The sequence below is a fragment of the Lygodium microphyllum genome, chromosome 12 (genome assembly GCF_053477565.2).
Source record: "Lygodium microphyllum isolate KBCC chromosome 12, Lygodium_microphyllum_v1.1.10, whole genome shotgun sequence".
Lineage (NCBI taxonomy): Eukaryota > Viridiplantae > Streptophyta > Polypodiopsida > Schizaeales > Lygodiaceae > Lygodium > Lygodium microphyllum.
The window spans coordinates 74,298,110-74,313,476 of record NC_141146.1 but is presented as its reverse complement, the minus strand read 5'-3'; the positions used below and the strand labels follow the sequence as shown (position 1 = coordinate 74,313,476).

At 39.1% G+C, this 15,367-nt stretch overlaps 1 protein-coding gene and 1 pseudogene across 1 annotated transcript; one reads left to right on the top strand and one right to left on the bottom strand.

Moving 5' to 3' along the window:
- On the top strand, nt 1-7,698 carry LOC148027917 (uncharacterized; annotated as a pseudogene).
- A 4,307-nt stretch (nt 7,699-12,005) lies between these two features.
- LOC148027916 (uncharacterized) lies at nt 12,006-14,975 on the bottom strand. Its single transcript, XM_087689616.1, has 4 exons — nt 14,497-14,975; nt 12,598-13,564; nt 12,331-12,480; nt 12,006-12,235 (listed from the first exon to the last, which is right to left on the bottom strand). The coding sequence occupies exon 2, from the start codon at nt 13,516-13,518 to the stop codon at nt 12,730-12,732; it is 789 nt and encodes a 262-aa protein (XP_087545742.1). The 5' UTR covers nt 13,519-13,564; nt 14,497-14,975; the 3' UTR covers nt 12,006-12,235; nt 12,331-12,480; nt 12,598-12,729.
- Nucleotides 14,976-15,367: the final 392 nt, after the last annotated feature.

The window sequence follows — 15,367 nt, the reverse complement described above, 5'->3', positions numbered from 1 at the left end:
ATGCGTTCTCTCAAGACAGCATTCACAAAGGATGACCAATTGACAGGACTCAAATCCCATGATTGGCATAAGATGTGTCAGGTATGTACAATATGAGGCTGCGTATGGCATGATTCTTCATATTAGATTTCAGAATCTCCGTTTGTTTATACACAATGTTAATTACATGGTTTTCACAGTTCATATTGCCGATCGCAATCGCGGGGTCTCTGACATTGGAGGTACGGACAACCATTTACAAATTGTCCGAGTTGGTTCAGTTTGTCTCCCAAAAAGAGATTCACACATCATCGATTGAATCCGCGAAATGCATGGCAGTAGAGACTGCTTGTCTTTTGGAGAAGTATCTTCCCACTAGCATGCTCACGATACAAATCCATCTTCTAGTGCATATTGTAGATGAATTGCAGGTTGCAGGTCCAGTCCATAGTCGATGGATGTTTTTCCTTGAACGGTTCATGAAGACCTTAAAGGGATTTGTGCGACAATGGGCTCGTCCTGAGGGTAGCATGGCTGAAGGTTGGTTAGTGTCGGAGGCCTTGGTGTACATTTCTAAGTGGTTATCCACTGTGGACCGGGACAAAGGCTTGATATGGTCACTTAAGGAGGATGATCGTCTGAATGGAGATGTCCTAGTGGGAAACAGAATAGAGAAGAAGATGGATGCATCCATGGAGTCCAAGGTGAACTGATTTTGTATGCTGCATAGCGCTACGATGGAGAAGTGGCTACAACAGTATGAGGATGCTCGCACTGAGCGAGAGTCTGCAAGATTTGACTTTCGACGGAGTACGCGACAACGGCCCATTCGATATCTGAAGGGCTTAGAGGAGATGCCTCTACTCATGTCCACTAGATGGCTACATGAGGCCCTAACCAAAGCATCTCAAGATGGAGAAACAATTATTGAAGAAGAGTGGGACTTCTCACGTGGATGCAATCCCAAGGTATGCAATCCCAAGAAATTACAATCTATACTACAAATCGCAACTCATATACTTGTTCTTCTCCCAGTACAAGGTCCATAGTGCAGCACGGTCACGTGGATGACATTTCAGAGTAGAGCACATCAACAAGTTACGCTTGACAATGGACTGTGGAGTGATGGCAATGTTTGAGCAGGAAAGCCGACGACGTGCCACAGATCCAAACCGTGTAGTTGCAGAGATGGAGTATTTCAGATGTTTACAGAGTACCCTTGCAGTGGACTATCGAAGTTTCTCCGTTACCATATTTGATGTGCAATGGTTCAAGGTTACTCTCGAAGGAGCAGGTGCAAGTGTTCGGCGAGGGCCGAGTGGCTTTGTTGAGATTGACTCAACGAAGAAGTGGACCGATTTGAGTGATACATTTGTTTTGCCAAATCACTGTGAGCAGGTAAGTGTCCCTAATACTTGATGCGCTTTAGCAATCTCAAAGTGGACTTTTATACTAATCGTAATATGGATCAGGTCATTTTTTTCCCTAATCCGCAACAACCTCAATGGTGGTATGTCATTCCCATGACATCTAGGAGTATCCCAGTGTTTGCCAGAACCCCCGTACCGATCGTAGAAGAGACACCTTTAATAGGGGCAATGACAGAAGGCATACAAGAAACTAGGATGAACTGCCTGGAGGACCAAGACATCTCACCTATGGAGATAGAGAAGATAGAGGATGGGTTTTTTGAAAATGAAGCAGAGTCCTCATTTTGTGGAGAATTTTCTATAGATCTTCCGATGTATACTGAGCTATGTCAAGATGAGATTGTGGAACCCTAAACAAAAGTGACTCGATCAAAACGTTCCTCCCACTACATCATGTCCACTTTTTGCAAATCGGTTAGGACAGTTTGTATGTTTTTGGAGTGTCGTATTTTGTATTATTTAATTTTTATTATTATTTTAAAATGAAGTCTTGCAAATTAAGTCTTAGTTTTATTATGTCTTGCAATTCATTATCAAATTGACTTATTTTTTCTTGTATGTGCAGGTTTAGGATTTGGGCACGGACGGCAGGATGAGCCGGGATTTTACAGATGACGACATCGACGCGATGCTAGTGCATTTCTCACTGGAGCAGCTAGCACGGGTCAGAGATAGAGCCGATGCACAGCTTTCCCGTTCCACCCCAGCATGATCAGCGCGGTCCGATGCGTCGGTCTCCAGTAGACGCAGTCGCAGGTCTCACTTTGCTTCAGAGTCACGTGGTCGAGGAGGAGGTAGCTCCTATTGTGGGGATGCGGATGCAGTCTCTCCCACTTGCACTGCCACCAGGGAGTCGACACCATCTTTCACTGGCGATGGCGGGCAGACATCTACTGCTCCCACTCCTTCATGCACCCCACCGATCACTCCCAGGGCCGACAAGAAGTACACGAAACCCACTCCTCTAGGTATGTATTTTCGCATGAAGATTTTCGCAGTAGCACTTATCAATTCAAATTATGTTTGACACATTTGTATTAATGTCCTGAAAGTACCCGTTTGCAAAATCTTGCAGGTTACTCGTATCTCAGAGATAAGGCCTTTGGCCATTTATACATGAATGATGATGGAAAAGTTGTCATCTCTAGGATGCATGAGTTGTGCCAACAAGTATTTCGGCACAACATTACAGACAAGTGGAAGGAGATCCCAGATGCCAGCAAGGAGTACATAGTCGATACATTGTATCGAGAGTTCCCTCAGCCCTCTAGCAATGATAGATTTTCGAGAGGGTGGATGATGACGCGTATGCGTGACTATCAGTTGCGTAGGCGGTCTGCTGCACGCGAAGCAGTCAAGCAGGGCAAATCGAAGCCGAAGTGGCTAGATACAGAGGATTGGAGTAATCTCCAGGATGAGGCGACATCCACTCCAAACAAGTGGAAGCAGCAGAAGGACGCAGCAAAGGCGCACTTGGATGCAGGATCGGTGCATCACCTTGGTAGCGGCGGCCATGCAACATTCGTGGCAGATTTTGTAAGTATTAATAGGGTAGAGTACTCTAATTTAATGACATCCATGTTGATGTATGTATTTCGAACATGAATCTCAAGTACGTTGTTTTTCAATGTTTGTGTGCCACAGCAAGGTTTTACGAATCGTGACCCGACTGCACTGGAGGTGACATACGAGGAGAAGCATGGTTTGAGTGCCCTGATCGAGAAGCTCTATGCTCGCAGAGGACCGGTAAGTAGTAATAAATATCATTCCTAATTTGAGAAATCTGTCATTATATGTCAGTTTGTATTTGGTACTCACAATTATATATGCATTTGCTGTTGCCGACTCCCTTCGATATGCCACTACAGCGAGAGGAGTTTTCTGATGCGGATGAGCGTAGAGAGCAGATTAGGCTACATAGGATTACTCCCCATCTTGTATTATGTATGGCATTATGGCCTCTATCCTCCATATGTAATAGCAAAGTATATATGATTCGGACTTCTATGTTGCCCCAATGACTCCATATTTGCTTTGTCGCAGTAGCACTTCTCAATTTAAGTTTTGTTATTTTCTTTATCAATGCAGTGCACGTTTCTGTTAATTAATGTCATGAAAGTACTTGTTTGCAAAGTCTTGTAATTATTTGGGATCGATTGTCTAACTTCTTTAACAGCAGGAATTGTCTCTTAGCCCTATGTGGCTCTAACTGTGGCAGGGCTGCTCTGCCACAAAAAATTTTTATTCTCTGCAACCGTCGGTATCAGCGTTGGAAAATTATTCTGCAATAGTCGGTATTAGCGTCGGAAATTATTTGTAACCGTCACTATTTTCGTCGGTATTAGCGTCGGTATCTGTGTCGCTAAATAGCGACGGTTTTCTAGCGACGCTAATACCCACGATGGGGATATTTTTTATATATAAAGAAAACGTCATTATAGCATGTATATGTTGTAGTGACAATAGTCACTATTAAGAAAGTCCACCTATCATGTGCATTAGAGCCCCTATAAGGAAAACCCTTGCTTATATAATTGAGGTTATTTCAATATCCTTTACTATAATATAGTAATTTTAATTGAAGGATGTTTGTAAATTTAATTGCTCCTCCTTGGATTTAGCTACCCTATATAGACGGTCGTATAAATATATATTGTATATATTTGGACATAGGTCACAAATATTATAAGTAAACTACTCGTTATATTATCTAATATAATACATTTATAAAATTTGGCTACTATTGCAAGATAAATGCAACCAAATGTCAATAATTATTGTGTAACATTGCATTTTGATGATATCTTGATAAGATAGCGGGTACTATAAAACCACTTATTGACTTGATTCAAATGGTTTATTTAGGAAGGCATGTAATTGGCAAGATGTATTGAAAATGTCAAAGGCCATCCATCTAATCGAAGAATAACATGGCTTCACAAGGAAGAGATGTAATAGTAGTAGTAGCTAGAAGTCCTTAGACGCAATTGCATATGCCACTACATGGAGTTGCATAGATATGATGTCCAAAATATCAAGTCCTTAATTCAAGTAGTAACAAAGTTATCTATAACTTCAAACCCGTATGCAATCACTTATTGGGGAGGGGCCAAGATGGAACTGATGCATTTCATCATATTTTGTAGTTTGCTAATAGATTTGGTAGCTTTGTTGATCCATGGGTCACATGCTAAAACCTACCAAAATTTGTTCACTACGCCAATACATACCAAATGAGTTTGACATGTGTGATCTAAGCTAGTTAACCCAATTTCCCGATGATGATAGTCATTGGAATCACTATAGATGCCACTATTTATGATAACTTGTAAAATTGATGCTTTTAAGAATTCCCAATGCCTTGGCAAGTTCCTCCACACTTTTGGACACTTTGCAAGTACTCTTTTCAATAGATGTTATTTTTATGAGCTCCTAGATTGATTAAGTTAACACTAACCAACACTAGGGTTTTCATTGAAACACTAGTTGCAAAAAAGGCTAAAAGAGAGGTTGTGGGAGGATTCAATGTGGGTAAGACTAGTGGTCTACACTCTAGAGAAGCACACTATGATGCTATGGTAAGCTCAAGTTGGTGCTACTATGTAAGGCCAAACACAGTTGATGACATTAATGTAAAGGTGTAGTAGCTTACAAAAGTGCGTGGAGTAACTTAAGAGTGCAACATAAATTATAAAGACATGTAGCACATTGTAAACAAAATTTTGATTATGAGAGTTCAAATGCATTCTCTAGCATAGTTCAATCTTCTAGGTCCTAAGAGAGGCAAAGTCGAAGATGATATTTGAAAGAGACAAGTTCCACACCCATTGTAAATGAATCTTTGATATCAATATATGATTTCTACTCATGTAGCTAGAAAGGTAACATCCTTTGCATTTTTTATAGATTTGGTAATATAAATGCTATTGTCTTCGATATGTTTAACATCTATCAATTATAATACATGTTTTTATCATATATAAAGTAGTATTATAGTTATGATACATTTTGGTCAAGTGAATGTAATTAATAGTTAAAAGTTCTAATCATTTTCAACTAGCATTGACACAACATCAATCTCATTCGTTTCATATAGCCGAATGACATATTTGCACTTAACTTCATTGTCATTTTGACTCTGTTTGGTGACCTTATCAATCATTTGTAATATTAAACATGGATTACTTGACGCAGTCATGATGGTTGCTTGAGATGCAATATATATAGGTCTTTGCTCACTACATGAGACCATAGATGATTTCAAGAGCTAACGTATACTTTGATGTTATAGAATATGTGGCGAAACTTGTATTTTAGACTTTCAAAAGTGTGGAGGATGTCATTAATAAGCTAATGAAAAACTATGGAGGATTTGCAGATTAAATTGGCTAAGTGGGAAGATTCTAGGAAAACTGGTCATTCACAGGCTCTTCCTAGGAATAATTTTGTGTGTAGATGCATATGGTGTGATAGCCCTAAGCACGAGCACAAAGATTGTGAATCATTTAAGAATAATATGTAAAAAAAAATGATTTTTTCACTGGATGGAATTGATAAGTATATTGCTATAAATTTTGGTAAGGGTGGAATGTTTTGAGGATATGACTACTCGATCATATTATGTAGCCATAGGAGATGCTTCGGCTTATGGTGTTCAGATTGAAAAGAAACCAAAGTGTAAGTCAAAATTATGTACTTTTGCTTTATAGACTACAAATAATGACTAAGTGTAGCGAGCAGATTTATCTGGTGCAAGGAAGAGCATCACAACAAAGATTGGGTGGGGATCTCCAATTGATAAATACTCAGTTTATACCTATTTAACAAAGACCCTAGGTACATAAGTGATTGTTAAGGAAAAGCAAAAAAGGGACGATACTTCCAAGAAGACTAAAGGAGAGCCTACAACATCACCTTCTAGACCACTGCCTGAATAGAACAAAAAGGATGCATAGAAGAAGTAGAATAAACAAGATGCTAGACCAAAGAAACAACTAGATTACAAGCTTACTTCAGATATTGAGTCCGCAATAGATCTTAAAAGCGTATTGAAGGAGAGAATCTTGAATAGCAAGATTGAATTCACCTTAGGAGAGACTTTGGGAATTGTAAAGAGAGAGTTTCATGAAGAAATTATAGACATCATAAAGAGAAAGAAACATGCGATTTAGACTATAGAAGAGCCTGTCATGTAGGGTATCATAATTGAGGAGCTGACTAAGGAGAGTGATAATGAAATTCTTGTTGAGAGTGTTGTAGTACATTCAAAGGATTTTCAAGAGTATACAACTAGTGCATTATGTAGAGGATCATGCACCTATCATGATTACCTGCAGGGTGTGTGTCTTCTAGGTCAACTATCCAATGGATGTTTGACCAAGTAGGAGACAACAATGTACAGGTAGGGCTGAACTGAAGATGTCTAAAACTGTTTTGGTTGGGAGAGGATTAATGGTTACCAACACACCCAAAATGGGCTTTTATACCTTGGAAAGGGTCCTACAAAGTTTGGCTGACATCAGAGTTCGTATGAAAGAGATACAAAGTCGCAAAGGTCGATGTCTAGCTAGGACTACTAGCTAGGAATACATGCTGTAAGGAACAGTTGTAGGTTGCACAGAAAATTTTAGGGGCTGAAATCTTCATAATTTAGTCTAAGTGCCTTCAGATAAGTTTTAGATCACGAGTAGGGCTACATTTTTGCTTTTCAAAGCTTGGCGATCTGAGTTATGGTTCAAAAGATACAAACTATTTTCTACAGGGTGGTCTTGTAGAACAATTTTCTGGACAAGATCAGACTGAATCTAATGGATGTAAAGTGTTGCATGTGTCATATGCTTTGATAGAGACATTTGAGATTGATATGAGGTCCTGTAGCCCCCTCTCCTACCAACCTATCACAAAAGTGGCTCCTATATAAGAATCCACAACAATGACAGCTAGCTTGATGTAGACAATGCGAGTTCCGAGACTAGGAAGACCAGAATTGAGAGAAAAGAGAAGCTCAAGTCAAGAACATGTAGGGCCTCAAAAACAGAGCTCAATGAACGGTCAGACAATAGAGGCAAGGTGCCAACATCACTAAAGGTATTACAAGAGAATACCAAAGATATAGAGGTTTCGACTTTTGCTTAACAATACAGATGCATTAATGGTAGTTACAGATGCAATATTAGCAGTTGGAGCACATGACATGTAGGATGCAGAAAAACTTGATTTTGCAGAGGAAAATACGGAAGAGCTTGCAGATGATATAGAGATTCAGGATGAAAAAAGAGCTCGAATATGATGTAGAGTTTGTGGATGTGGATGCTACAGAGTTTGATGATGCAGATATGAAGATTGAAGATGTAGATGCCACAAAGTTTGAAGCAATGAAGGATACTGAGAAAGAGAATGTGGATAATGCTAAGGGTAAACAGATAATAGAAAATACAAGAGAGACATTAATACAGGTTATAGAGGATATCGTTGTTCAGGATGCAAAGAAAGACCACCTAAACAGATTAAGTAGGTTAATGACATGGATCTTTGATCTTGGCATATTCCGTGTGATATACAAGTTATTTAAAGCAGAAGGGGATGTCTTGCATGTATTTATGCCTTGTTGGTCGACTATCTAGTGGATGTTTGACCTAGGAGGGCAATATGGATGTTGGAAACTGTAGTGGACAGACACAACTAAATTGAAGATGTGTAAAATTGTTTTAATTGGGAGAGGATTAATAGTGAGTGATGTATCCAAAATAGGCTTTGATACCTTGGGAAGGGTCCTACAAATTTTGGTTGATACCCATGTTCGTATGCAAGAGATACAAAGTTGGGAAGGTCGATATTTGGCTAGGAAAACATGTTGTAATGAACAGTTGCAGGTTGTGCAGAAAATTTTAGGGGCTAAAAACTTCAGAATTTGATCCCAATGTCTTCAAAAAAATTATACATCACAAAGTGGGGCTACATTTTTTCTTTTTAAAGCTTAGTGATCTGAGTTATGGTTCAAAATATATGAGTAGGGTGGGGAACAAACTTTTCTTTGACAATTTCTAGAGATCAAACAGGAGTACATTGATCTTTTTTTTGTTGATAGTCTTTAGATACTAAGAAGAGATAAATAGTGTTCAAATCCAAATCAGCACAAAGGGACTTGCAAATCCGATGCTTCAAGTGATGACTTAGCCTAACCGAATGACCATTCTCGGACTTCCATGAGAAAGCAACCATAAGAAGGAAGAAAATTTTGTAAGTCTGTTGAATCTTGAGTAGATTATTGAAGGCCTTCAAAGTAGATATGCTGAGGCTGATGTTGCAATGGGCATTTGTTTTTGATGTTCCAAGCTATGGCTAAGGCTACTCAGGAAGACCAAATGAAGCCAATAGAGCAATGACAAGTATTTGATGCCTATGGTACCATTAGCACATTACATGTATGGTGGAGTTCAAACTGGTCTTCAAGATGAAACTTCAATTACTGGTTTGTTTGTAGTTGGTGAAGTTGTAAAGCTCAAAAAAATTGCTCCAAGTTAAGCCTAGAATGATAATAAGTCTAGAATGATAGTGAGTGGGATGATATGATCTCCTTCTGTTGATGCTACTCCTAAACCTATAAGACCAACTATGCAAATCCTTTTCTCCAATCAAGGTACTTAAATGCAACATGTAACATGAACATTAACTTGCAGTAAGTTCACTACCTATTCCTCTAATTCCTTAGCATAAGATCAAATGGTCTAGGACAACAAAACATTTGATTATGTTCAATGGTGTAAGGATATTTTTCTTGGTGAAGACCCTAAGCGTCTTTGTTGACCATACCTTCAAACTTCAGAGTCTATAGATAATGAATCTCTTTGTGTTTTTGATATCATCTACAATGCAATAGTACTACGCATATCTAATAATTGAAGGGAATACATTATACAAAAGCTCCTTATCACCACAAGCATCCTATTCTGATTTGCAAGATAGGCAAGATTCCTCCTATTCAGAGAAGATGATGCCTATTTTTAGCATGCTTTCAAGATAATTCTTGCAACAATAAAACGGAAAGGAACAACCTCACTAAAGTGGATATATCAATTAAAATTGCTTTGTTGGCCATTCAAATCACTTTGAATAAGCTCTACAATGCCATTTTCACTAGACAATCTGCTTATAGTTCGAAGAGAGCAGCAGGTCAATCAGTAGCTTGTTTCAACATTACAGCATCTTGTGAATAGCAGCTATCAACACTATGTGTCTTAACCATTGGAATTAAAAAAAAGGCCTAATGAAATCATTCCATCTATATACTGTACAATAGCTTGGACCCACATCAAACTCTTGATCCTCACATAAAATCTACATTAAATGAAATTAAAAAATAGGAACATGATCTTTTTCAAGTCAAATTTACAAAGGAGTTAATTTTCAAGGCAGAAAGTTGACAAATTGACCTTCTACATATTCTAAAATTTAGTTTTATTGTCTTGTAGTAAGTTCCAATAATTCAAAATAACGTGATCTTTAATAAACATGAACCCCTTTGCTTTTGGATAACACTCAAAGATCTAAGAAAGTTGTCTGCAAAAGAAAAAGTGATGGTTAACAAACAAAACTCCAATGTGCATAAAAAAGTAGAATCATCCATCTAGCTAGCTACTTGATATTGGTTTTGTGACAACAACATCTAGAGGGAATGTTTGGGATATATAGATAATGTATTTTGATTGATATTAATCCCTTGGTGACCAAAGAGTTGAATGCTAATAATTGGTTCTACAAAATTTGGCAATCACAATAGAGATAAAAGTATAAAAAAGGGCCTATTCGGTAGTGCTTGAAGCACTTTTGTCTCCAGGTCTCATCGTTTCCACAAGACTTGAAGATGTATTGGCATGCTATCATAATGGCAAGAGTATGTCTAATGGGTTTTTTTCCCTCATCTATAACATCATCCAAACATGCTTGCATGGCTCATGGGTCAACAACTCTGTGTGGTAATAAAGTCGTTCTCCTCTAATTGTCCTATATTCAACATCATCAAAGTAATTTTCTATCACTCCACTCTTTGGCAATTAGTATAATGAAGCTAGTGTCAAAAAATTCGCTTGCTTTAGACATCCATTCCTTTTTTGAGTTTCACTGGGGCATAGCATGTCTTTGAAGGTATCCTAGTATGTTTTAGAAGCATTAACACTGCAACATAATAGAACCTACTACTTTCAAAGCTTTAGTTGTGAAAAAATCTATCGATACAAGAAGGAATAAAGAAGCCCAAAGAGAAGGCGCCCCCTGGGACAATAGCTTCATTTCTCAATAATTATGTCATTTATAAACATGTGAACTAAAAATCCTCCCAAGACATCAAGCAAGATTTTGTTTATGGATTAGACCTTCACAAACAAATGATATGAGCTACAAACACAAGCTATTTGAATGCCTTGATAACTTTTAGCATGTACATCCACATTGAGGTAAAATAGTATTTCTTTCACTCACTTGTATGCTTGCCATTCTTCAACTACTTCAACTCCAAAAGTTGGATCACTTTGTTTGAAAAGTATAACCACAGTGTTGAAAATTTTACCATAAAGCATTCTCCATCCAAGTGTTGTTTTATTAACTGGCGAATCACAGAACATGATTAAGACAACATCCCCATAAAACTTTCCCCATTTGAGCAAATTTTCAACTTCAAAGCCTAATGTTGAAGCTTCAACCACACCAAGGTGTGTGGAGGGGAGTGCCAAAGGCACGAACTCCCAAAAACTGACTGATCTGTTAGATCTTTCCCCTTGTCAATTCCAAGAGTGAACATTCTTGGTTGGGTACACCCTACTGAAACAAGATCTTGAAGCCAAGCCATAGTACAATCCACATCTTGAGCTGTCCAAAAACTTGCTTGAGCCATAGAATAGCTTAGATCATCAACTTTTTTAAAGAAGGTTGCCTTTTTTGATCTCTGAGAGACAAAAAAAACAGCCACCATGTCAAACTACTACAACAAAAAGGCCTCTTAGATGCACTTTTAGACGCGATTTTTGAATATAGAGAAAATCTTACGGGCGCGTCTATCCACCTGTCTATTTGCGCGTCTACAGCCTCGCGTCTATTATCGCATGTATAAAGGAATTTACATGCAAAAATAGATGCGCAACAGACGCACATATACACGTGTGAATACAAGTGCATAAAAAAACCAAAATTATTATTTATTAAATTTATTTTGCGCGTCTACCAGTGCGTCTATGTGGCAAATTAGACGGGCATATAGACACGCCCGTAGATGCGCTTTTACAAGCACTCATAGATGCGAACGGAAAACAAAAAATCTCATTAAAAAAAAAGATATTTAATTTTGTTTTTAAATTTGAATTATCTAGCGCATGTATGAGCGCGTGTACTCTGCATTTTAGACGCGCTTATAAACACGTGTTTTCTGCAATTTAGACGCGCGGATAGACGCGCAAAATAGAACTGGAAAAAAAAACCCAGAGAGCATGTGGTTGCAACCACATGCTCTCTGGTTTTTTTTTTCCCCCCTCCCATACATCAGATTGTGCATTTTGGAAAAAGACAATGGATCTAAAAGCACGAGAATTGAAAATAAAAGTCCATGTATTCATTATAGATCAAAAGCATCTACGTGGGGAGTTTAAGTGCTTGCGACCTAAAGCATGGCCGCAAGTAGTAGGATCAAAGATGGATAATACATATACAAGAAAACAAGGCCATAGAGGAGGTATGGTGCTCCTCTATGAATCTGAAGAAGAAACATCTTCGCTAGCACCACCATGGCTACTAGCGTCGCTATCCCCCTCCTCACTATGCTCCACATCTGGGTTCGCCTACACACACAAAAGAACAAGGTTGCTTACGTAAACATGGTGGAGAAAAAGTTATAATTAGCTATACTTTTAATAGGAAAGTAAGAAAAACATACATCCTTTGGCTATCGAATCCTCATAGCCCGGTTGTATTGGTCCTCAGTGATGAGACCCTCCTCATAGAAGTGAAGCCATGTGACTGCACGGTTATGGCCTTTATGGTAACCTACATCTCTAAGAGTAGGTATCCTACCAACGATAGTATTCTGCAAAACAATCATGATATATACAAAAAATTATGAGACACAATGTATTAGAACAAATTATATAAAGAATTTAAAGAAATATAAAATTTAAAAAACTAGAAATCAAAATATACTTACAAACTCCGTCTCCCACGACTCTCTGCCGCCCGATCCGTAATGCAATGATCCCACGGTTTCCATTTGGATCCATCGCGCCTCTGCGTGCTGGTGACTCTTCACTTTCTCTGCTGCTTTCTTCTTGGCTTTCTTTCACTCTATGCAGTGGCACATAGGTGGTTGGCTATAGGCTCCACGCCCCTTCTCCTGCCTTCGCAGTGAGTCCCTGGCACGTGTCATGAGGTGGGATCTTTTGTTGTGAAGAAAATCCCTCACTTTTGTGTGTCCCCAATCATCTGAGAATCGTTGACCCTCAGGATTTGGGTACCTCCTATGGACTTCCCTCAACACTTGCTGCCACAAGCCGCTTTTCTGATTTTTGAAGTAGACGAAACAATCTTTATACATCGCATGCACGACGCTCCTCATGTACGCCATTATATCCCTTCCTTCATCATCATGGAAGATGCCACCAGTATCTGTAAATCTATAGTACTGGCGTACTAGCTCCTCTACATGATCTACTGGTGAGGGTGATCGCTCACCACCTCCTAGGCAACCCCCACACAAGCCTCGTCCTCCCCCTCGACTCTCCCTCCTCCCTCTCTGTCGACTACCCTTTGCCTCGCTGGATGCACGTGCTTCTGCAAATGCACATGCGTCGCCTGACGCTTGTGCTTCAGTCGATGCATGTACAGGTGCTGCACGTGGAGTACCTGCATGTGGAGTACCTGCACGTGGAGTACCTGCAATTGGAGTCTGGGAAGTAGTGCCAAGCAAAAAAGACGTCAGAGGCGTTCTAGACATGACGCTGAACACCTCGTCTGCTGTGGGAGGGCGGCCAAGGTGTTTGGTCATCTCTCCCATGAAGTCTTCCCTACTAGGAAAACCTCCAAAAAATGCATTGACCCCCTTACCGAACGAGGCCAATGTATCATTCATGCGATCCAAATCCGGGTCATTGCTAAGATGAACCAGGATGCGACATCTGCAAAAAAAACACAGGAAAAATACAAATTTATTTGCATACAAAAAATCATATATTACCTTCATCCACACTTAAACATTTTCAAAGAGCCATAATCATTGATCCAATCCAACATTAATTATGAAAAATCATTCAGTGAGCCTAGAATCATTATGTAAGAGAAGGCTTTTGATGCTCACACATAATAAAAATGCATGGATGCTCATGGTACTTGAAAGTGCTAATAATCTAGCTTTCTTTAGACATTGAGCATAAAACTTAAGTGCTAATGCTTCTCATAAACAAGAAAATTGATAAACACAAACATGGGATTGGTCACATTCATCATTGCAAAAATATATTGTTTAGGCAATGAAAATTGTTTTTTATCAGAGCTAGCACTGGCGCGTGTATAACCGCGTCTAAATTGCAGGATAGACGTGCTCTCAGATATGTCCCTAAAGTCAACCCTCTGTCTAGAGCACGTCTATATCCGCATTTGAGATGCAGTATAGACGTGCTGTCAGACGCGGTTTCTAGGTCAATGCTTCTGGCGCGCGCGTGTATCATCGCATGTAGGCTGCAGAGTACACGCGCCTGGAGACACGACTCTGAAGTCAAAGCCTCTCTGCATAGTGCGTGTATTCTCGCGTCTCCGATGCAGAATACATGCGCTCTGAGACGCGTCCTTAGACACAATGAGAGAAAACATTTCTTCGCGTCTATCCCTGCATCTACACTGAAATGTAGACACATTGGTAGACGTGCTCAGTCAGCTGATTTCAGTCTGACCGACCACCATTCATGATTTACAAAATGCAATAATTAATGGAATCAGAAATCCTAATACACAGAGAGAGAGAGAGAGAGAGAGAGAGAGAGAGAGAGAGAGAGAGAGAGAGAGAGAGAGAGAGAGAGAGAGAGAGAGAGAGAGAGAGAGCAAGAGGACTCACCTTGGGTGTTTGGTGTGGCGGGTGGTGGCACTTCTTCCTTCTCCTTCTTCCTCTCCTTGGTAAGTTACTCTCCCTTGATGCTTGCTTGCTTGCTTGCTTCTTCTTCTTCTTCTTGTTCTCCTCTCTCTTGTTCTCTCTTTCTTCCTCTCCTTGGCTTTCCTTTTTCCCTTCTTGTGTGTTTGAAATGAAAGAAGAGGTGAGTCATGAGGAGGTGAGGCATGAAGAGACTAGGTGAGGCATGAAGAGACTGCATGTCGGCTAAACTCGAGCTTCAGAACTGCAAAAAACGCAGGAAAGGAAAGGCGCAGTTTGAAAAGAAATGATTTAAGTATGTTTTGAATTTTGACGTGTGCGTCTATTTTGGTGTGTATATGTGCGTCTAAGTTTACGTAGACGCGCGTATAGACACGAACGTAGACGTGCAAATAGACGCTAATTTAGACGCGTACGTAAACGCATATATAGATGCACATTTAAGTTTTATCATAATTTTTTTCTATGTATGTACTATGTGTATGAGTACATATGTACATGTGGCGAATGTTTCTATATATATCCCATAACTTATAAATAATGTGGCAAATTTAATATATTTCTTTCAATATTTGTTTCGTATGAATGGTGAAAGAGCCTTCAAAATCTTGATATACCTTAGAAATTTTGGCGAATAAAATTTTTTGGAGTTATAACTCAATCTACTCAAGTTTTGAAAAAAAAAATCTGAAAAACTAAAAGTATAGCCACTAAAAACATCTATGCATGAGACAATTCAAGGTGATTACATCATATAAGGCTAACCGATTTTGCTTGCACTTACCAAAATACATTCTATAATAAACAATTTTTTGGTTGCTAAGCTTTGCAACCAAAA

Coding starts and splice junctions, on each gene's coding strand:
- LOC148027916 (XM_087689616.1), bottom strand. CDS start 13,518: ATGAATGATACATTGGCCTCGTTCGGTAAGGGGGTCAATGCATTTTTT.